This window comes from Apteryx rowi, unplaced genomic scaffold, assembly GCF_003343035.1.
Source record: "Apteryx rowi isolate R43461 unplaced genomic scaffold, aptRow1 scaffold_653, whole genome shotgun sequence".
Classification (NCBI taxonomy): domain Eukaryota; kingdom Metazoa; phylum Chordata; class Aves; order Apterygiformes; family Apterygidae; genus Apteryx; species Apteryx rowi.
The window spans coordinates 444,278-466,249 of record NW_020450931.1 but is presented as its reverse complement, the minus strand read 5'-3'; the positions used below and the strand labels follow the sequence as shown (position 1 = coordinate 466,249).

Genomic DNA, 21,972 nt, shown 5'->3' with positions numbered 1-21,972 from the left:
GCGGCCCACGAGCCAGCCGGGCCTGCGGCCGGCAGACCCGGCGCCGGTGAGAGGGGACGCGGCACCCCGCCGGTCCCGCGAGCCCGTGGGGGCCCGTTGCGGCAGCGGGGAGCGCGCGGCGCGGTCCCTTCCCCGCTGGGCGTCCTGGCAGGCGGCTGGGCCCTCAGCTGACGGTCACGGGGAAGGCATTAGCGAAGCCGAGGAGACTTGGCTCGCCCCGCGGCGAGAAGAAAACACGTGTCCTCCGGCCCCCACCCCCCTCCTCCAGCGCCCCTTCCCCGTGCGCTTGCTGCGCATCGCATCGGATTTGGGAGAAGCTGGGCACAGCCCGGGCTCTCTGGGGGTCTCCCCACGCACACGCACACACACACACGCACACGCACACGCACACGCACACGCAGAGGCGGCAAGGGAAAGCCGCCCCTTGCTGAGCGCTTTTGCCCGCCTCCGGCTACCATCGAACCCACGGGATCCTCTGGATGCGGCTGCAGCGCCCACCGTGCCCGTGCCCTGGTCCCTGCGCCCCGGCGCCGCAGCCGCCCGCGCCGGCGGCCGCCCCCGGGGCTGCTCAGAGGACGACCCGCCGCTCCAGCTGCTCGCCCCGGCCGGCCCGCTGGTGCCGCGCTTCCAGGTGCTTGTTCTGCACCTTCTCGAAGTGCTGCAGCAGCTCCGTGTAGTCGATGTTGGCCGCCGCCGCCCTCTTGAAGCCCGCGCTTGACTTGGCGCCGTCCCTGCGGGGAGGAAGCAGAGCGTGAGCGGAGGGGGAGGCAGGTCACCCGGCAATCGCCAGCCCGTGTGCTCGTCCTTAAGGAGCAAAACCCGGCTGTGATCAGCTCCGGTGTCGGGCTGGTAGGCAGGATGCCTTCTCCTTACAACGCCTGTGCTGGAGCAACCAAATCTATGGCGGAGGGTGAGAAACTGGCAGCGCCAGCCTTGTGCTGGGGTGCTCGGGTGCCCTCCCTGCCTCCATCCCACGTCCGAGCCGGGGACAGGCTGGGCAGGGGCCCCTCCAGCAATAAGGGCGAGGAAGGAGGCCCCACCGGCGCTGCCGACACTTCCCTGGCTGTGAGACCCGGCGAGCTGCGCCCACGCTGGCCAATGCCACAGTGCCGTTGGCCTCGGCAGGCTGCGACGCACGTCCGCCGCCTGCTGCAGCCTTCCCCGTCCCTCCGGCCAGGATGGACCCTGGCTGTTGTGTGCGCCGACATCCCGACCCCTCCGGCCGCCGAGCCCTGCCAACGCTAGCTCCAGCCAGCCCACGCCTGTTCCCCAGAAACCTTTGGTGGGGGGCAGTGGCTCGGGATTTTGTGTTTAGTCTCATCGCCCGGTGGGGATGTGCAGCCAAGGGCATCTCCAGCCGCCACTGCAGCACCTGGGCCGAGCTTCCCACAGGAACGGAGGCCTGGGCTCCTTCCCCGGGCGGCTGTCTCGCGGGAGGAGGGAGGGCACCCGCCGGGCTCCCGACCAGACACAGACCCCAACCAGTCTGGATGGGAGCCTCCGAGTAGCGGTCAGGTCTGGGGGAGCGGAAACAACCAGCGATGCAAAGAGAAGACAGCGGAAGGGGATGCTCAGCCCAGGGATGCACGGGAAAGATGCACCGCGCCAGCAACCTCTCTCCTGCTCCAGGCTGGATGCCGTGATCCAACCTGCTTTGCACATCTGCAGAGGGGATGGAGGTGTCCTGGTGCTGGGCCACAGCCTGGACACATCCCTCGGGGACCGCACGCCCGTAACAGCCTGCTCTGCTGCACTGGTGGCAGCAGTGGTTCACGTGGCAGGAGAGATGTTCCCTGAGCAATCGAGGCCACCGTGCTCAACCCTAAGGTGTCTGCACCGGTTTGGAAACACAGCCCTAGAGAAAAAGAGGGTGCAAGGCTGGGGGGACCAGCTACCCTCTCATGGGAGCCTTTATCATCATTTATCATCCCGCTCCACACTGGAGTGGGAGAGAAACTCCCAAGAGGTTTTTCTCCTTGGGATTAGAGGGATTTGGGAGCTGGAGGAGCCTGGTTCTGCCCCCGCCAGAGCAGGGCGGGACCATGGCACAGGAGCTGATGGGAGGCGAGGTTTCCCTTTGGCAGGATATTTTTGGGATGGAGGTCACTCCCTGGAGCCTTGCATTTGGCAGTTCAAAAAACCACACAAACGCATATGCACACAAAGGTGATTACAGGGCTGGGGAGGGAAAAAAAAATAAGCCATGCTTGAATATATGGCTTGGAGGAACAGGAATAGTGCCCTGCCTTCGAAGGTTTAACCCCTCCGTCGCAGACGTTCCCGTTGCCGCAACCCATTCCAGCCAAAAGCAGAGAAACCGTCCAAAAAACGCTCCCCCAGCCAGCGCCACGTGTCTGAGCTCCCTCCGCGGGATTGCTCTCCTGGCTCGGCCAGGGCTGAAGAACAGCCTGCCCGGGAGCGGGCTGCAACCTGCCCCAAAATGTAGAAGCCGGGCTAAGAAACGCTGCTGGGGAGGAGGAGGAGGAGGAGGAGAAGGGAGCCTGGTGTCCAGCGGGATGGCACCGGCACAGCTACCCACTGCGGATGAACCCGAGTGTCGGCTCCGAAGGGACGCATGCGGCGCTGCCCCAGGAGCCACCAGAACCAGACATGTGAGGACGACGCGTCCCAGCGCCAGGGGACACGAAGAAGCCCGTACGTGGGGCGCTTCTGCTCGGGCCAGCGGGCTGATGCCTCCCCATCGCGGCTCGCTCTTGACCCCCCGATTTTCCCCAGAGGGGGGGCAGCCTGGGCTCGCGTGTTAGGAAAACAGGCTTCAACGTTTAAAGGAATGTAGGTCAGAGTTAATCAGATGCTCAAGCTGTCTGACAGCTCTGATTGCACTAAAAACCCGGCTGTTGGGACCAAAGAAGACAGGAAAAAAGGGAAAACAAGCACATATGCGACTCCCCCTCGTCCCCCAATTAAAATCAAGTGCAGGGCTGTGGGCACGAGCTCGAACTCCGGAGTCTGCGACAGATAAAAGCCAGCCCAAGGGACTAGTTAAACGGAAAGGAGTGAGGCTGGTGGGGTTTTAATTCAGAAAACCGCACGTCTTGGGAACTCTTCTTTTTTTTCCAAACCTTTGCAAAGGAAGACTAAGCCTTTAATGTGCCCAGAGGCGTGCGCCATCACTGGGGAGCCACCTTCCTCGCTCATTAGCCAAGGCCTGAAGAGCAGCTCCTATCGCCAGAGTAGCCTGGCCAAGCCAAAAAGGGTGAGCCAGGCAGCAAATCTGCGCGCACAGCCAGGGAGCATCCATTCCTGAACTGCTGGAACGAAGGGATTTAGGAATACCCCAAGAGCCCTCTCCAGGAAGGTCTTAGAGCTTGCATAGACATCACCTGCTGGAGATCCCAGTGGGCCAGAGACCTGCAACCCACCACACTTCCTCGGCCCCGGTCAGCTTCAGAGACCTCACGCTCAAGCGCAGAAGTGGGGTGGAAGGCTGCTCTGTGCCCCCTGGCCATACCCCGCTCCCTGGGGCTCCCTACAGCCTGGTGTCCTCCAGCAGGACCCTCTGGCGAGGGGCTGGAGATGTTCCTCCTGCCCCAGCGCTGCCAGGGCAGAGCCTGCAGCCTCCCGCTAACACGCACACGACCGCAGCCTGAGCAATGCAACGCAGCAAGCCCTGCTCTCTGCCTCCGCCTCGCTAACCGGGACCGGTCCCCCCCTCCCCAAAACAAGGCTGGCGTGAAGCAGCACTAGCAGAGCAGTGCTCATTGCTAAGGGCTCTCAAAAGGCCACCGCTGGCCCAGGATGGACAGCCCAGGCCTGGCAGGGCCATCCCTGCCAACACACACGTGGGTGACCAGACCCTTTTTAGGCAAGGGGCTGAGGCTGGGGTGGGCAGAGCCCGTCACCCCATGTGGACGCCCACCAGCCTGGCCAGCCACAACGGCTCAGCGCCGCAGCCCGCGGGGACACTTCCTAAGCACCCCGTGGCAGCCGCTGGGAGCTGTGCCTTCTCTCTCCGTAAACCTCCTTCATGGCTCTGCTTGTTTCCATAGCGACCCCACAAGTGAAATTTTCCATCCCGGATGCCAAATGCCTGTGGATGAGGCACAGCCCTCCCAGGGTTACCAAATATAGACAAAAAACCCCAAGCGAGCGCTCCCGGACATGGGGCAAGGAGCAGCCGCATCCACAAAGGAGCCATGGTGCGAAAGCAGACCGTGGGCCTGACCCCAGCTTTCTAGCGAGGCCCGGAGAGGAGCTGTCGCTGCAGGGCGAAGCCTCGGACCGCTGCCGCGGGGACGGCGCCTGCCTGGCCGGCCGGTTGCACCTCTCGGGCAGGAGCCTGCTGCACACACGTGGCGTCCGGCTGCTCCAGGGACTTACGCAGTCTGCATGAGCTCGGGGTTGGGCACGCACTGCAGCCGGTGGGAGAGGAGCTGGAAGGCACTGCTCTGGGGCAGCAGCATGAGCAGCCCGTAGAGAGCCTTGATCAAGTAGGGGTTGTTCTTCACGTCCAGCAGCTGCAGGCGGAGATCTGGAAGCAGAGAGGAAGAAGGTGAGGAGGTGACGAAAAGCATTTCACCTCCATCTGACAGAGCAGGCTCTTCCCAAACCATTTGGATGGTCCTGGAGAGGTTACAAGCCTCTGCCAGGAGGCCCAAGTGGGCATCAGCACTGCTCCAGCCAACCCTTTCCACTCATCCACCTTGGTGTCCCACCAAGGCCAAAAAAAGCCCCTCTCCTCAGTCACAGCTAACAAAGAGGGCAGCAGCTCCCCACTCCTCCATCTCTGCTATAGCAGGGCAAAGGACACTCATCCCAGAGCCTCAAGGCTATGGGATCCATGCTATCTACTTAAGGACACACTTGCAACATGAGATTGCTCCTCAGCTTCTGCACAATTAGCAAAACTACAAGCCTGGAGCATCACACATCAAGAGGGCTGTGTTATACCCTTCCATGACCTCGCCGGAGTGGAAGGGATCCTCTTCTACCCCCCTTGGGTGCTTGCTGAGCTCCTGCACAACTGCTGCACCGGAGAGTCAAGCATCTTTCTTTTCAGGCTGGGTTGCAGCACACAACGCTTCCCACTCTGTGCCAAAGCCAAATTCCCTTCTTTCGCCCACTTCCCGCCAGCTCCTGCTGTCCCCTTCCTGGTGACAGGCCCCAGGGGTCCACCACTGCTTAGTGCTCTGAAGGTTTACGCTGCTCTCAGCTTTCCTCCCCACCTCTGCTGAAGTGCCTGCAGTTTTCAAGCAAATTGGTGGCCCTTTAATTTAACCCAACTCCTCTCAACCCTGCTCTCCGTTCCCAGGAACAGCCAAGACCTTCTCCCTCCTGTTCGCCCTCTCCTTGGCTGGTGAGTCACAGTCCTGGATGCAGGTTGTGGAGCAACTCCCATGACAACAGGCTGGCACGCCGCGAGGGAAAACTCTGCTTCTCCTGCCCAGCCACAGATCAGCCAGGGGAGAAGACACCCGGGGCTCGGCCAGCTTCCCAGGGGCCTGAGGGCCAGCAAGGACCCTTACAATCAGAAATGTAACATGGTGCATCTCTGCGGGGCTGGCGTGCGGAGTAGAGACTGAGTTCCTATCAGGATACAAAACTCATCTCCTCTGTGTGCTGGACACGCGGCTGAGCTCTGGATGGGGCACATGCTGCCCCGCAGTGCCCAGAGGCATGCATTTCCCAGCACATGGGTGCTGCCACAGCCCTGACCCCACATCTTGGCTATCTAACATAGCTTCCCAGCATCTGCTGTCCCACAAACAGATGAGTTTTCTTGATTCTGCCCCAGCTTCAGAGCCTCCTAGAGCAAAGGGACTGTCATCCAGCTGCCACAGCAAATGTGAAGCTCAGGTTCATGACCATGGCCCTGACAGCAGCTTAGGAACAACCAGCAGAAAGGCTTGATGCCAACCCTACCTTCAGGGAAAAGCACACAGCCTGAAGCCACCCTGTAACGCTGCCCCATCAAGGCACGCGTGGCCGGGCTCTGCAGACTCAATGTCCTGGTGGAACAGGGTCAGCAAGGCAAAATTCAAAGGTCGCACTGTGTATGGCTTGAGCGATGATACTCGGCAGCCTGGCGTGAAGCACTGGGGCCGGCGCTGCAGGAGAGCGGCCACTGGGGAGACGTGCCAAGGGCAGAGTGGGGCCTGTGTCTGCCTCCTTGTCTCCTTGGTTTACACTCATTTTGAGTCACCATCTGACACCCTTCGGGCGGGTACTGTGGGAGCTACACAAGACCCACCATCATCAGAGCCCTGTCTAATTTCCCGCTTGTTACTAGCACCTCTGGTGTCTCCCTGCGAAAGGGCTCATGCCCAGGGAGGCTGCTCTAGAGGAACATTTCTGTCCCTTACACAGAGATGGTACCAGTCGGACATTAAGGTGAGTGAGGTGGGGAACTTCCCAGGAATAGCTCAGGGTTGTAGAAAACCTATGTACAGGGTCACCACAGCCTCCTGGCAGCAAGGAAGACCCTGCCTTGTGATGCTCAGCACAGAGACGCTTTTTGGTTCGTGTGACTTCTAGGAGGAGGGCAGACAGCACAGGGGCTCTGATTGAAGGGGAGGAAGCGAGGATTCCCCAAGGCACTCAGCCCCCAAAAGAAAGGCTGGAACAGGCATAGCCAACAGGTCTGCAGTTATAGCACATCTAGCTCTGGTGTCTAGTGATGGAGCACTCCCAAAAGAGGCGAGCACCATCATTAGAGATGGCAAAGGGGGACAGAGATCAAGCAATTGTATTGCCTTTGCTATGTCATGGGCTGGTAAGACGGACACCATGTTGCTAAGGCTGATCTAACACCTAAGGGCACAGAGCTTTCTCCTTCCTCTAATACCCTAGGAGGGAACATGACCAAGGACCAGGCCAAGTCTCCACTGCCCATCTACTCTAGTCCTTTTCCCCCAAATACTCTTCAGCCCTGGAGCTACATAGTCCTCTTCCAAAATCCTTCCTGGGAAATTTTCAAATGCCCTCAATGTCCAGCCCACCGCACAGCCTTGAGGGAAAAGAAGCTTCAGGACCAAATCAGCAAGTAGAATTGCTCAGCACTTCAAACACTTACAACCTTCAAACCAGCAAGGACCCCTTGCCCTCACACCTTCTGGGACTGGGCCAGCCTTCCCCAGGCCAAGAGGCAACCAAACACATTTGCTGGCATGAGAAAAAAACAAACCAAGGATCATCCCACAAAGTCCCATGTTCCTGCCTTCCCACTCCATCTTCCCCTATCCCRTCTCCCAGCACAGCACCCCTGAGCTCCATGTCCCCAAGTACTCAGCCAGGCTCCTGCAGAGTGGCCAGCTCAGCTGGCACGAGCAGCTCACGGAAAAGCAGGAGGCTGTGTTACATTTCATTTTTTTAGGGTTTATTCCCTGTTTCCAGAAGAGCTGCCTCTTTGGAGAGAAGGGCCACAGCACTGCTTGCACCGCCACTCCACTATAAAATCCCCGTGCGTACAAAGGTATTGGCTTTGCGGTGCCATGGCCTTGAGTGGCTTTCTACAGCTGATGCCCTACACACGCACCACCGGAGATGTTCAGCCTGGCCCAGACTCCCCCTGTCCCTTCCCAGCCTTTTGTTCTGTGCCAATGCCGCTCGCTCTGTTAACCTATATATTCGGGGCAAGCTGCCTCCTCCGCAGCCAGCCAGCGTGCCTGCCCCTGACAGACAGCTCTAGCRGAGGTCTCGGCACAGCTCACAGCAAAAAGTCTCATAACTTCTGCTCTATTTATTTGTGCAGTGCTGCCACTTGCGATGAAGGAGTGGGGAGGGGATGTGCCTGGGGTGACCGAGCCAAGCGAACGCGTCGCACGCACTTGCCATCCCTTCCCCAAGTCCTCCCCAACACGCATTTGGCCGCTCCAAAGCCAGCCAGAAATGGCTGGTTTGAGTCTTACATGTGAATATTGGACACTCAATGAGCTGCACCAGCTTGTCCACCTCGGTGAGGAAATCCACTGTGACCTCCAGATCGCCGCTGGACATGGCTGTTAAGGATGCTACCTTGGAAGAAGGTGGCATTTCACTACATCTTCTGGAAAGCACCTTCCCTGAGCTGACCTGTCTGCTGGTAATGCCACGCAGCAGCAGCTAGCTCTCCCAGGAGATGCTCGTTGTAGCAGGACCCCAAAGAGTGGTCCTCCACACTGCTCCCCTCCACGTGGGCTGATGGGAACTGGCTTAGCCATGTGCAGAGACCTGATTTGGGCAGCACACCAAGCAGGGACTCCCTTGCTGYGGCTTAATCTCTCAGTTATTATCCGTGCCAGCGTTCCCCTGAGCCCGTGATGACAGCTCTCCCAAACCCTYCCTTGCATCTGCGGCTCCTGTAGGAAGCGAACGGGCAGGGAACGTAGGGCTTGCGTGGAAGCAGTGCAGCAAGGGGAAGAAGCTGCCCCGCAGGAGAGAGCAGCACAGTCAGCTCGGGGCTGAAAGGTCTGCAGGGTGGTCAAGGGCAGATGGGAGGAAATCTGACAGCCAGACAGAGATGAAAGAAAGTCAGGCTGCCCTTCAAGCCAGCAGCAGCTTTTACAGCGAGTGAGTCTTATAGATCACTGCGACAGAAGAGGAAGCGAGAGAGTACACTTGCTTTTATACCACCGGCCCATGGGGATGGCACCGAGCTGATGCAGAGCGCTCCTGTCCCCCAAGCTAAATGCCAGCGTACATTAGAAAGGGTAACTGAGAACGTTATTAAGCTTCTTCGCATGGAAATATACTTAGGGAGTCTCAGATTTTGCTGGCACATGAAAATAATCATTACGCTCCGCATAAACGGTGATCTCACTGGAACTGCTCGGGAACCACACAACGCTGGCTGGGGCCTGGCTGCTGCCTCTGCCTTGCGTTTGCTAAACAAGGATGCGTTTCTGAGAAGCTCGGAAAAGGGGCCAAAAACACAGAGCGGCTGAGTGCRGAAAACCTCTGTTTAACAGATGATGGAGGTTGCACCCTGGCCGGAGGGGAAGGAGCCAGGATTTCAGAGGGAAGGGAGGCGGCTTGGAACGCACCTCTCCTTCCTGCAGTGGAGCTGCAGAAAGCCAAAGAGCAGCTCCAGTGAGATCCCAAGGGGCCAGTGGGCTCAGCTGATACCATGGGAGGAGACACAAGTAAATGTGAAAAGAAAAGGGGCATCAGTGTTTCGTCTGTCTGCATGAGCAGATGTGGGAGCCCTCCTCCACGTAACCTCTCTGGACCTCAGCCACGCTGAGTCAGAGCTCCAGCTCTGGAGAGGTTGCCTGGAGGTATCCACTGCTCCCACACACATACTAAGTGCTGGGTTCTACCTTGATGGCAGTGATTCGGGGCCAAGCCTGTGTTTTCCTCTTCTGTCTCTGCAGAGGATAGCAGTCAGGGCCTGGAGTGAGCTACAAACAGGAAGGCAAGGATCGGCACGGCTGCTGCAGAGCCCTGAAGCCAAGGGGTCAGTTGGGAGCTGCCTGGTGGGTCACTTCTTGGGGCGCACCAAGAAGTGGATTGAGGACAGGGCATTTAAGGAAACGCAGGGAGGTGAAAAAGAAGAAAAGAAACCATCTCCTCTGCATGTGTTACTGGACATTGATTGGCCCAGGAGGCCAAAGCCTTCATCTTCCTGGGAGGAAGGAGGTGCTGAGGAGCCTCCCCTTCTGAGCTGCTCCTGTGCAGAAAAAGGTCAGCACTCAGCCATCACATGCTTTCCTCTTTTTACACCACAAAAGCCAACACAAGGGAAAGAGATCTGGCCTGCATCCAGGAAATGCCGTCCTGTCCTGTCATCAGGCCGCTGGCGGAGGGACGCGCCCCGGTAATGATGGGCTGCAGGAGGGCGGCAAGCGACAGGCAGCAGCGGCTGGGCCAGCCCAGCGGGTGCCCACCAGACAGCCCAGAGGTACTACGAGTCAGGCAGAGCTCCAGGGCTGCCAGGAGAGCTCAGGGCCCTGCCTGGCCACTCGAGCGGGCAATGTCCGCTTYGTCCCTGTCTCTGGGTGGGCACCACACTCCAAGCCACGAGGGACCCAGAGCAGAGGGCAAGTCCAGCTCTGCTTTCAGGGAGGGGGCACTGGTGATGACGGGTGTTTTCTTACACCTCATGGACTCGGGGGATTTAAAACCACCAACTGGACTCTGGCATCTTACCRCTGACCCCTTGGCCACAGTGGTGAAGCAGCACATGGAGAAAAGCAGGCTGCTACTGACCCAGTGCACTGTAAGCATCCTCACCTGGAAGCTCCTGAGCCCCATCCAAATTGACCATCCTGCAACGGCTCCAGCCTTGGGAGCCAAGGTCTGCAGCCCGTGGTGGTTACAGGCTAATCTCCGCTGCCTGCAGGCTCCCTTCAGCTTCAGCCTGCTCCCCATCTCGTAGGTGTCCTGCAGAAACACCCTCAAAGGATACAACTTCTGGATGAGGTCGTAGGCGTGCTTGTAGTTTTGGGTAAGGAAACACAGGGACACAGTTGTTACAGGGTTGTGACACCAAGAACGGTACAGGCAGCAGAACAGGTTACGGCTCTCCTGGGGAAAGAGGAAGCAATCAGGGGTTAGGCCACCAGCTGGAGCAGGGGACGACAGGGTACAGGGAGCCATGGTCCCCAACACCGACTGACACTGTCAGCCCAGCCAGACTTGGAAGCCACAATCCCAGCCCTGCCAAGATATGATGGGACATTTCTAGACATCTGAATATACAAACAGGCTCTAAATGACACATAAGCTGACCACAGCCCTGGGCCACAGTTGCCTTCATGTTCCTGACTGCCCTCACAGCAGCTGCTGTGGYTGGACATATGCTGATAAATTCAGGAGATATGAAAGAAGTGGTGTGTGTTTGCAGGGGAGGGGTGGCTGGAGATGCAGCCCCCGGGATGCCTGTTGGCACGCTTTCTTAGCTGCCATTCCTACCAGGGGACACCTCACAGCCCGCAAGTCAAAGCTCTGAGCCAAGTAGCACCATTTTGACTCGATTTTAGGTGTAAGACAGCAACACAGCTCTCAAGCTCCCAGACATGGGCTGCAAGGACACATCTAGAGATAAAAATMCCTGAACAAGGGGCCTGAAGGCTCAGCTGCCAAGACCACGCAGGGCCACCAAGACAACTGGAGGTTGGAGGACTGCAGTTAGTCCAGTCAAGGAGAGAGACCACTGCGATCATTGGCCTTCAGCAAAATGCACGCGGTACCTACAAGGAAAAGTCCTTCTCCCTCTCCCTGCCTCACTTGGACTTCACCGTTGCTGGCAGCAGTAGCAGCTGCTCTGGAAACACTGCAAGCGTTTTCCAGGGATGAACAGCTGAGGGACCATCGGGGTTTTGCAGGGAACTTGCCTGCCATCACCTGTCTCCTARTGAGCATGCTGGGGGGACGGGAGGGAGGTGGCAGCTGTTTGAGGGCTCGGGTGGCCGTACAGGAGCTGTGAGAACAYGCAGACTTTGTGATCAGCTTACACAAGGGCTGCTCTCCGATGCAGGGGGACAGATCCCATTCTCCCTTGGGGAGAGGAAAGCAGAGTTGGACATGTCCTCCTAGGGCCCTTCCACCCATCCTGCTTGCCTGAAGCCATTACACGCTGTCCCCCTGCTCCTTGGAGAGTATGACTGTGCACCGATTCTCACTGCCAGTCAGCGCTCACTCAAATACCTGCCCACAGAACCTGCATCTTGGCCAAGAGCTGGACCAGGACTCTGGGGAACAGCAGCTCAACTGATTTCTAACTAGCTTCAGGCAAGTCACCTCTCTGCCTCAGTTTCCCATCTGTAAAATGGAGCTATTCTGTCCCTGCAAAGGAGYCTGGAAACACTGTCATAATTCAGGACAGGCAGTGCCCAAAAGGGAACAGGCAGGTGTTCAGGAAGGAAGGAAGACATTGCTTCATTTGGAAGAGCTGAAGCATAGAAAAATATCAGAGGAAAGCAAGGAATGTTCAAAATGAAGCTTAGATRAAACATCCAACAGCCCATCAATGCTCTGCTCCTGCAATAATGTTGCCTTTAGTCTCCAAAGGCTCTGGTCCCCAGCCCATGCAGCCTATCCCAGAGTGAATGGCACCGGAAAATTGAGTATTTTAGGGYTGCTAATTATCAAGGATTAGGTTTCACATTCAGGACAAGCCTCTGGGAGGGAGGCTGATGAAGCACAGGAATGGATTGCTGGGCAGGCCTGGCATCTGCAGAGCTAGAGATTTTTAAGAAAGCATTAGATAAGTGTTGAACCAAGAAATCTAGGTAGTGCTGTTTCAGAGCAGGGTAGACAGCCTCCCACGCCTCTCTGGCCATGTTTGGTAGGCTTATTGGCATTCTCAGGAGAAGACAGTGACRTGCCACCACAGCTCAGCTGCCAAACTCACATGGGAGCCATCCCATCTTCAAGCAGGGGCAGAGAAAAGTTCTTCCTTTATTTTACAAGGGCCAGATGTTTGGCATGTGGATGGCTTTCCACCCAAGGTCCTGCAGCACTGTAACATGAAGCCTCAGCTGTCTACCAAAGCTTGAGMAAACCATAAACTCATCCAAAACAGGCAATTGCCCTGACCTCCTCTTAAATGAACAGCTCAGGGAAATGCTGGGGTCAGGTCCAGGAAGTTTGAATCTTAACTACCRCACACTCGCTTCCTCATCCGCTGCTCCTCCCTTGACCGTGCCCAGCTGGAACAAAAGCTTTGAAGCCACAGACTCTTTGGAGCATGCCAGGAGACAGCCATAAGAAACAGAAAAAACACAAGGACCCCCAGGTTTGTATTTCTGCAGTCCAGGTGGGGAGAAGCTGAAAGTRCCCCTTTTCCTTCTGCAGAAAGAGAGAAGTAATGAAGGAGCCAGCCCAAGGTGAGCTGTTGGGATCAGCCAGACAGGGCCTAAGCAGCAAAATGCAGTTCCAGGCAGCTTTCAGTTCACTGTCACCCTCATCACATCCCCTGATATGAGTGCAAGACATAGCTGAGCCTGCTCTCACAGATAGTGCTCCCACTCAACGTACCTGTGTCTTCAGGTCCTTCAGTTGATTTCTCAGCTGGAAAAGCTCAGAGGACGTCAGCAGGATGGTGTTCAGGGTATGGACCATCGTAGAGGCAAACTTGAGGTCCTCTTCGCGAAGCAGTATGTCTGCCATGGAGTGGAAGATATTTTCTGCATTCAGAAGCAGACAGAGCTGCCTGTGTATGACAGAGAATAAAAAAAGGGTGTGCGGGGGGTGATGGTTAATTAGTGCAGCTGAGAACCTGAGACCACACATCATATCTTTCCTGCAAAAAGGCTCATGAATGATAAACATGGGGACATCAGAGGTTGGAAAAACTTGCACGTTGGCATCAGAGTCGAGCTGTTACACGGCAGGATCAGACTCTGYGTTTATAGGGTTCAGATATTCAGACTAGGACACAGCCAAAAGAGGAACTGTGCCCCTTCCTTCTTGCTGCTGAGATGCATCCTCAAGCATGCYGGTCCAGGACCTCCCTGGCACCTGCTACCATGGCTTGTTGCTGATTCAAGGCTCCCGTTGATCTCTCTAGAGGCAGTTCTCAGCGTTGCCTTCCAATCTCTACCCTGACAACTGTAAGGAGCGTGCGGTAGCATGGTTACAGATGAAATTTTAAGACCAGCTAGGCCAGTATCCCTCTGACACTGGTGAACTGGTAGGGAGGAAGTGTAAGCACCATGATAAATCCAGAGCAATCCTTTGGGAGTATTCCCTCCCAGCCCCCAGCACTGGGAAATTTGGGACCTCTGGAGCCAGAGACCGTCTTTCTGTGTACAAAACCCCTTTCTTCCAGTAATCTGCCTGCTTGCTTTTTGAACTCCTCCACACTCTGTCCCCATGAAATCCTGTGACGAGGAGTTCCAGAGTTCAAATCAATGAACCTGGAAGATGCCTCTGCTTTAAACATGCCTCATTTGCTGCCTCCCAGCTCTTGTGAAAGGCACGATTGTTCCCTGCTGACACCCCCACACCACCGCRAGGGCCTTTAGTCCTCTCTCAGGTCTCCCTCTCTGCTCCCTTTTGCAGGCTGAAGAGTCTAACTCTGATTTCGCCTTGGACTGAAGGGCTCTAGGCCTTTGAGCTCTCCCTATCCTGCACCTCTTCCAATTCTACCAGGCCTTTTTTGCAACGGAGGTGGGAAGGGGACCAGAGCAACACATGGTATCCAGGATGCCAGCAGGCTGGGAGTTTATACAGCAGCGTAGCGATATTTTCCATTTTCTTCGCTACTCCCTCTCTAATTACTCCCAACACTCGATTTTCTGTTTTGATGGCTGCCGAGCCATTCGGCTGACATTTCCGCAGAGCTAGCTACAGCAACTGCACGATGTAGACATGCAGGCCAGGACCGTAACATCACAGGCATGCGCCAGATTAGTGGTTAATGCTAGTTGCGTTAGGACAGCCCTATCYGGACATTGCAGAAGCGAGGAGGCTTGTTTTGCAATCGGGGAAACTAAGGCAGAGGCACGGCAAGTTGAAGGGGAGCCAAGAGCCGAGCCAGGAGCCCACCCTGCGGTCCTCGGCACGGGGTCTCGACAGACCCCAAAGCAGCGCGTACCCGGCGCTGCAGCTCYGCGCAGCTCTGCCTCCCCTCGGCTCTGCCGCAGGGGTTCGGCAGGTCACAGCAGGAATGTCGTGCTTAATAAACTGAGGCATTCTCAAGGTTTTAAACATTTTAGGTCAGAAACTGAAAACCAGATTTTCCTCAGCATTTGTTTGGATTTTATAATTTCCTGTTTTTCTCCACCGTGGCTCCGAGGCTGCCGAGCTCCTGCGTTTTTGGATGGTTTGTCTGAGGACACCTGAAACGCTGCCCATTGCGGGCTCAGCCCTTTGGGCCTATCGTCAAAAAAACTGGGGAAAGCTGATCCAGCTCCTCCAGCACCCAGACTTTGCTGAGCCCTGATGGAGAAGGCTCCTGTCTTATTCTTCGACAGAGATGAGGGATGCGTGGAGTTGGGAGTGGGGAAAGGGAAAGAGYCTGGGATAAGAAGAGCCTCCAGACCTCCGCAGCATCCCGGCACATACACACGTTCCTGAGCGTGGGTGTCACAAGCTCCCTTCTCCAAAAACTGGGATGCTCCATGTGCATCAGTGTTGGGGGCATTGCCTCCTCCACCAGCTTATGGGAAACCTCTGCARCCGGGAAAGGTGCTGGCTTTCTCCAGAGCTCCACTGCTTCTGCCTCAGCCGCCTACGAAGCAGTATTCAGCACCAGATCATCTGAACTGGCAACTGAATTCCCCCTGGAGGCATCTTAGAGGATTTTAAGACGCAAAAGAAGCAGCATCCGCTTTGCYGGGTGGGTGGGAGAAGAACGAGGCGTTGGCTGACTGCTCAGCGCGTCRCAGTTTGGCCAGCTTGTCGTGGGATGTGGGAGGAACACCTGAAACCCTCCGGGGCCAGAGCTGGGGTGATTTGCACCCTGAGGAAGGGCAGGAGGAGGAGAGTTTCCAGCTCTCCACCTCCATGGTTAGTGGTGGGGCAACACATGAAACCTGCCAAGAGCATGCTCTGGGTGTGTGGGAATGACCGGCCCCAGCGCCGTTTTGGCAGCCATGGGAAGAGGAGCCACCGATTGCTGCTGAAAGCAAGGGCTTGCCAGTGCTGCTTAGATGTTTCCCTCTCRCTGAACCTATAGGGTGCCTGGGGCCATACAAACGTGTACTGCGTGTAGGTACTGCTACACAAGCAGGATCCTGGCTATAAGAAGATACGTAAGACCACACCTTGAAGCGTGATACCGGCTAGTAGGTGTTTTGGGACTCCCAGCTAGAGCATGCAACCACGACTTGTGTAATTATTCCTTTAGGACAGCTCACATCACACATAGGCTTTCAGAGTGCTGGAGTGCCCCTTCCAGCTTAAGGAAAAGGCTGGTTCTCGCGGGTGGAAAGAGCACCAGCCGTGACGGTGGCCGACCAGCTTTCCTGCACAGGGTGAAGTCAGCYGCGAATCAGCCAAACGTGGTACTTCAGGTAGAAAGTCCCCAAACGAGGTCAAGGGCATGCTTCAGAGGAGGAAGCAGTGGTCAATCTGGTCTCATGTCCTTCGCAGAGTCACTACGGGCAGGGGATGGAGGAGAGCCCAGCGGGAGGCCTGATTTACTTGCATTGCCACAGGCTGCTACGGGAATAAACCCAGCGCAGCAGAAGGCAGAGGCTTCCTGACATGGATCCAATGCCCTCAGAAACCCAGCAGCAAGCGGCTGCCTTTGAGCACAGGGGGGTTAATAGTGCRGTGCCCCAGGGACCGGCTTGCAGTGAATTAATTACCAGTTTGGAGGAGGATGTGGGCAGGGAGGTGATGACACCTGCTGCCAAGCGAGCTCCTTCCAGCGCGAGAGCAGAGAGCCTCTGGGGCCTCCTGCGTTCTCCCGGCACGCAGAGGCCATCAATTAGCACCGTCCTTGAAAGCCAGGACACAAAGAGCCCCCACGGGCACCTCAGAAAAGGACGATAAAGCTGAACGGGCAATGGAGAAATGGTTTTTCCATCCGCACGGATCCACCTCTGCCCGGTGGCTCTCCTTCAGCAGCAGCGGGSAGGACACGGCCTGCAGGCAGCCTCACGCTGGAGGATGCCCGTGAGCTGCTGAGCACCACACGCAAGCTGAGTGCGTTGAGCCCTCCTGCCCGACGCTTTCGTTGCACCCGAGGCCCTGCAAGATCTTGGAGAAACGCGTTTGAAACAAGGCGGTGGGGGAAGAAMCCCCCCCGCAACTTCCTCCCGGTTCCTGGCTCTAGCAGGCAGCTTTGCACCCTCCGTTCCCAGCGCGGGCTCTGCAGAGCCCCAGCACCCAAGGGGCTCCTCTCCGCCGGAGCACGGCCGCGGGGACGCGCGGAGGGAGCGCCCGGGCCCCGCTCCTGCAATTAGTGACGCAGCCGCTGCCTGACAATGAGATTCTCTGTGTGGGGGTTTATGTAACCTAATCTAACATTCGTTATGGACTGGGTTAAAATGGAGCGGGCAGTGATAAATAAGCTCATTTATCCCAATTATTCTTACGTAAGTGGCTGCATTCACAGGCTGCTGGGATGAAACGCTTCCCCAACTTCTCGCCGCTCCAGCACGGACTTGCTGGAGGAGGGAGAGAAATGGGACAGTGAAGCGAGGCATCGAGGGAAAGACGGGGAAGCAGAGAGCAGCCCCTCAAGCAAGCGGCTGGGAAGCACCTGAACGTGCACCCAGCTGCCCAGATCCAGGGGCACTTGTGCAGCAAAGAGGAGCTCCCCAGAGCCCCAAAGCTGGTGGAGAAAAGGGAAACCAGCCCATGTTCTGAGATACTTTTAGTCCAACCCGACGGAGCCAAAGGCAAATCAATAGCTGCATCCTGCAGCCAGCCTGCCCAAGGAAGCTCGGCACTACAGGCAGGCAGGATCGCCCGGCGGTGCTGTGAGGGTGGAGCAAAYCCCAAAAGCAATTCCAGCCTGGGCACTTCCAACCTGAGCATGTGACTATCAAGCGGGACGTTTTGGTCTCCTTCCTACCCTTCTCCAACACCCCAGTGCCCCAAGTCCACTCTCCAGATGACTAACTGTGTGCTCTTTGAACCAGCAGTGCCCAAGGAGCAGATGGCTCCTCCAGATTCACGATCCAACATACCCAGGGAGAAACAGTTTCCAGGACATTTCAGCTCTGACTATTCCCGAGACCACCCTGCAGCTTAACGAGGAGAGAGTTTTAATGAGACAAACTTGAACAGGACTAATTGCAAAGTGTCGAGCATCTTCCACCTCTGCCTCCACAGCTAGTACAGCTGGGAAACTGCTCTTCTGCTGCCTGCGACCTGCGCACACCCCTTCCCTGCAGCTCCCCGGCTCGTCTCTGTGCCCACCCAAGAGCTGCCTTGCGACACACACCTGAGCCCAGGTGTGCATCAGGCTGGGGAAAGCTCTAGATGCAACTGTGGACAATCCAACCTGGTCAAATCCTTGGAGGAGAGAGGAGAAAGTCAAGGTTTAAACCTTCCTTCTCTTGGTCCTTCCTGCCTCTTTCTGCCGCCTCGGCTGTAAAAGGACATCATTCCCCTTCTCCACCCTGCCAAAGACAACCCAGCGGACRCAGCTTAGCAAGGCTGAGTCCACTGTGCTCCACAGGGCCAGTGGGGAGCCTGTTTTTTATAGCTCCCAGGCATAAAGGCTACGAAGCAACTCAGATGAGCGCAGACAAACAAGAATCACGCTGGAAAGCTTTCTGGGAAGCTCTCCGCAAAGCGCCARGGAAGGCAGCTTTGAAGGAACTTCAGTGACCTCCGAAGCTGCCCTCATACGCCTACGCTCTAGAGCAGGCATTTTAAGGAAAATATTCTGGTCCAGCCCCCATTCCCCCCACTTCCACCGCCCCTTGATCAAAAATGAGGAATCATTTTCCATAAATAGAAGCTCTGACATTTTGCTGGCTAATGCCTTGTTCCCAGCAAGCAGGAGYCTGAATACAAACTGCTTTCTAATTTCAGGCCTGGTTTTGATTAGCGAGGAAGGATTTTTTTTCCCCCCTTTTGGTGGCATTGGGAAACTGGAAAACRTTCTGCATTAAAGGAACAGCTACGCACAGCACATCTCCCCTTCCCCCAGCAGAGACCCACGTACACACCTTTGCTTTATGTCCTCTTTCCTCCAGCAACTTCTGCCCAGGACTTAGCCTAAAGGTGGGAAAGGAAAGCTCCAAGGTGTCTGTCTGCGGGCTGAGTCTGGGTTTTCTTACACAGAGCGGGGAGGAATTAAAAGCTCTGGAAGGAAAGAGCCTGCCCAGGTGAAATTGGGTAACCTCAGCCCCTGCTCAACTCCTGCCTTACCGTCCTGGCACTGAGGGAACGTGATGGAGCACCAAATGCCTCCTGTCCAACCTTCTCCCCTCTCCTGGGAAAGAGGTGTCGCCCCCCAATCTGTGTGCYGGACTGGAGTGCTTTGGCAGCAGGGGACCTGCTGGCGATGCTGCCGCGCCAGGGTGCCCTCGCTCCAGCCACCCGCCTGCAGGAGCTCTCCGGGAACCGGCCGGAGGATGCCGCCAGGCCTCCAGCCAGCGCGTTTGCCTGTTCTCTACTCGGCGTCCACGAGGCCCCTGCGGGCAGGGGAAGCCGGGACCGGCGGCAGGCGACAAGACGAGGCACGCGCCAGGCGCGTACTGCTCTGTCCCACGCACCACCGGCGCAGCCAGATCCGTGCACGTACCAGCTCTGCTTTCCAGCCCGCCTGGCGGGTTTTGCTCCCTCGCCGGCGCGGCTCAGGTTCGCATTCCTCGCCCTCCAGCCCAGCGTTACACTATATTTACAGGCAAACCCGCAGCCCTCATCCGAGGGGAGCGGGGCAGCGCAGGGCCGAGCCCTGCCCAGCGGCAGCGTGCCGGGAGCTCGCGGGGACCGAGGCGTGCGGGCAGGGGCTGGCCCAGCGCCCCGTTTCGCGGCAGCCGGGGGTGAGGGGGTTCCTCGCCCCCCAGCCCCAATTCCCCAAAGCGATGGCAGAGGGGACAACTGGCCAAACGCACAGCTGCCGGCCTCCGTGACAGCAGCCAGCAGCTGAGGCCAACCGCCAGGCGCGGGCGGATCGCGTGTCGGTGACATGGGAAAGGCCGCRCGGAGCCGTTCCCGGGCAGGCTTTCCATGGCACGAGGAGAACGTGAGCGGAGGAGGGCAGGCGAAGGGGGCCGCAGGGCGACAGGTGCCTTCGACTCACCAGGCGGCAGCCGAGATGCCAGAGGACTCCGGGGGCCTCTGCAAAATGGGGGAAGAGGGACAGGGCTGCCTTTGGTGGCCATCCGTGGCCACCGACTGTGGCTAAGAGCAGGAGAGGGCAGGGAACCGACCGCCTGCGGTGGCCAGGTGGGTGTCCCAGCTCCGGGTCTGGGCTATCCGTCCCGCTCCTGATTGCCCTGGGTTGTCCGAGCGCAAAGCACAGCCCAAGGCAGCACTGCAAATTGCTCCTCACCTGCAAATTTTAGGAGCTTCTTGCCCCATTCACATCGCCTGCAGGAGGAGGAGGGAGAGCTGCACCTCGAACCCTTTGCTCTCCCCTGTCTGCCGGAGCTGGAGGCACCGAGGAAAAAACCAACCAGATGTGATTTTCTTAACAGCTGTAAGACTTAAAAACCTAACCGCTTTCTTCCCTGGCCCCATACAGAGTAGCGCGGCTACCGGCAGGCCGAGAAGCGCTCCACGCCGAGCCGTGGCGCAGGAGAGGCACGGGCTAGCCCTCGCGCGGGCTCTGTTGCTTTAAGGACCACTTTCAACCCCCAAATCTGTTCGGCAGGTCCGGCAGCGGGACTCCCCGCCGCTTGTCATTTTGCAGCTGGGTAAGTCAGCAGCAGCTCCTGGAAAACCCTGCCTTGAAAGCTYGTTTCGGCACGGCTTTGGAGGCCTGATAAGACGTCCGGTTACAACACAGCAAACACTGCGAACGACAGCCTAAAACGCCTACGTCGCCTGAAAGCGGCGGTGAGCCCTGAAAAGCCTGGCTTGCATGCCCAGGCCAGGCCCTAGCGTGGACCTACAAGAGTAGGTCCTACAGCAGTAGGTCCACGCTAGGGACATGACCCAGGCAGCRCCTGAAGGAGGGAGATCGCGTCTTCCAGCGGCATTTTACGTCTGCCTGATACAACCAGGGGCAGGGGAGGGAGTTCATGGCCAGACAGACACGGCAGGGCCAGCACGGGCACGCTGGGCCTGCAAGGAGCTSCCACCAGACGTGTTGGCGCGGCACCCTTGGCTGTGGGGAGACACCTCTCCAAGTGTTGCAAGGAGCCAGAATATGAGCCCAGGTGAGACTGAGGGTGCCCCTGTGCCAGCTAGTGCTCTGCCACGAGAGCCGCTGGTGTGCGCGGTGCCCCCGGCCCCTGTCCTTGTCCTGCCTGCTCCTGTCATGTGCGTCTGCCAGGAGAAAGGTGGCCGTGAAGCAACTCACCCATGCAGCCCTCCCTGCTGGCAACGGGAYGTGCCAAACTCTCTCCTGCCCCGGGCAGTGGTGGATAAACTCCAGCTACCCTGGCCCATGCAGCTGAAATGCAGTGAGGAAAGTCCCCTCCGGTGATCAAACGTGTCACCTACGGGCATCACGGCTGCAAGGATACCAAACCCAACCTGGCCAGACAGCAGCTCCCTCAGGAGAAACTCTGCTCTGGCTGGCGTTCATGTGGCAGGAGTCAGGAAGSTGACGGGGACACAAGCAGGGGCAGCCAGGAGAGCCCAAGAAGCCTACGTGTGCAAGGGTGCAGTGCAAAATCTGCTGGAGATCCCCAGAAGATGAGACCCTAGGGATGTGGAGCACAAGCATCTTCAATGAAAGCTTTTATTTTCAACAGTAGACCTGGGCTCGGCCCTGCCCCTCCACTTTCCAAGGCGCTCCAGGTGGGAGCAGGGACCACTGGAGAAGCATGACTGTATCAGCTGTAGCATTAAGTGATACCCCGTAGCTGAAAGGCGTCGGGACCCGCTCATGCAAGCTCCAGACCATCAGTTTTAGTCTCAGATCCCCACGTCAGTGCCACTTCGTGAGCAACGTACCCTATGCCTTCAGAGCCCGKAAGCAAGTTGTTTTCCTCTGGCCACCCTGCGCTAAGCTAATTTTGGCCAACCCCCCCCCAATAACAATACACCGAGACGATGCATGCCAGGCGCAATCAATTCCTAGCTCCACACCAAAGGAGCTATTAGCCCTGTCACATGCCCGCTCCCCCAAAACACACATGCGCGCGCTGGGTTTTTTTGTCCCCATTTGCTGCCGCAGGAGAACAATGTGTGAGAGGTGGCGGGAGCTGGACGCGGCTGCCTGCGCTGTGCCGTGCAGCAGCCGGTTATTAACCTCGCTGGCTGCAGCTCGCCCATCGATCCACCTGCCGTGCAACGGGAAGCCGCAGGCGCTCCGACGTGCCGATCGAAGCGCCCGCCCGGACCCCCCGCAGCAGCCTCCTGGGCAGCTCCTGCCGCCCTGCTGCATCCCAGCCCTGTGCACCAGCGCTTGCCTTATTTTCTGAGCTTTCAAGGAAACCACCCAGCTGGGTGACGGACCTCAGGAACCCGCCGGCAGTCTCTGAGAGCAAGAGTGGCAAGCAAACAAGA

At 57.6% G+C, this 21,972-nt stretch overlaps 1 protein-coding gene across 1 annotated transcript in view; it reads right to left on the bottom strand.

Annotated features, from left to right (window-relative positions):
• Positions 1-34: 34 nt before the first annotated feature.
• VAC14 (Vac14, PIKFYVE complex component) overlaps positions 35-21,972 on the bottom strand; it is a 95,306-nt gene continuing 73,368 nt past the window's right edge. Inside the window, exons 10-14 of the mRNA XM_026084897.1 lie at positions 12,919-13,093; positions 10,346-10,464; positions 7,869-7,948; positions 4,342-4,492; positions 35-731 (exon numbers count right to left, since the gene is read on the bottom strand). Coding sequence (XP_025940682.1) covers positions 569-731; positions 4,342-4,492; positions 7,869-7,948; positions 10,346-10,464; positions 12,919-13,093 — 688 coding nt within the window. The 3' untranslated portion in view covers positions 35-568. The remainder of the gene's footprint in view (positions 732-4,341; positions 4,493-7,868; positions 7,949-10,345; positions 10,465-12,918; positions 13,094-21,972) is intronic.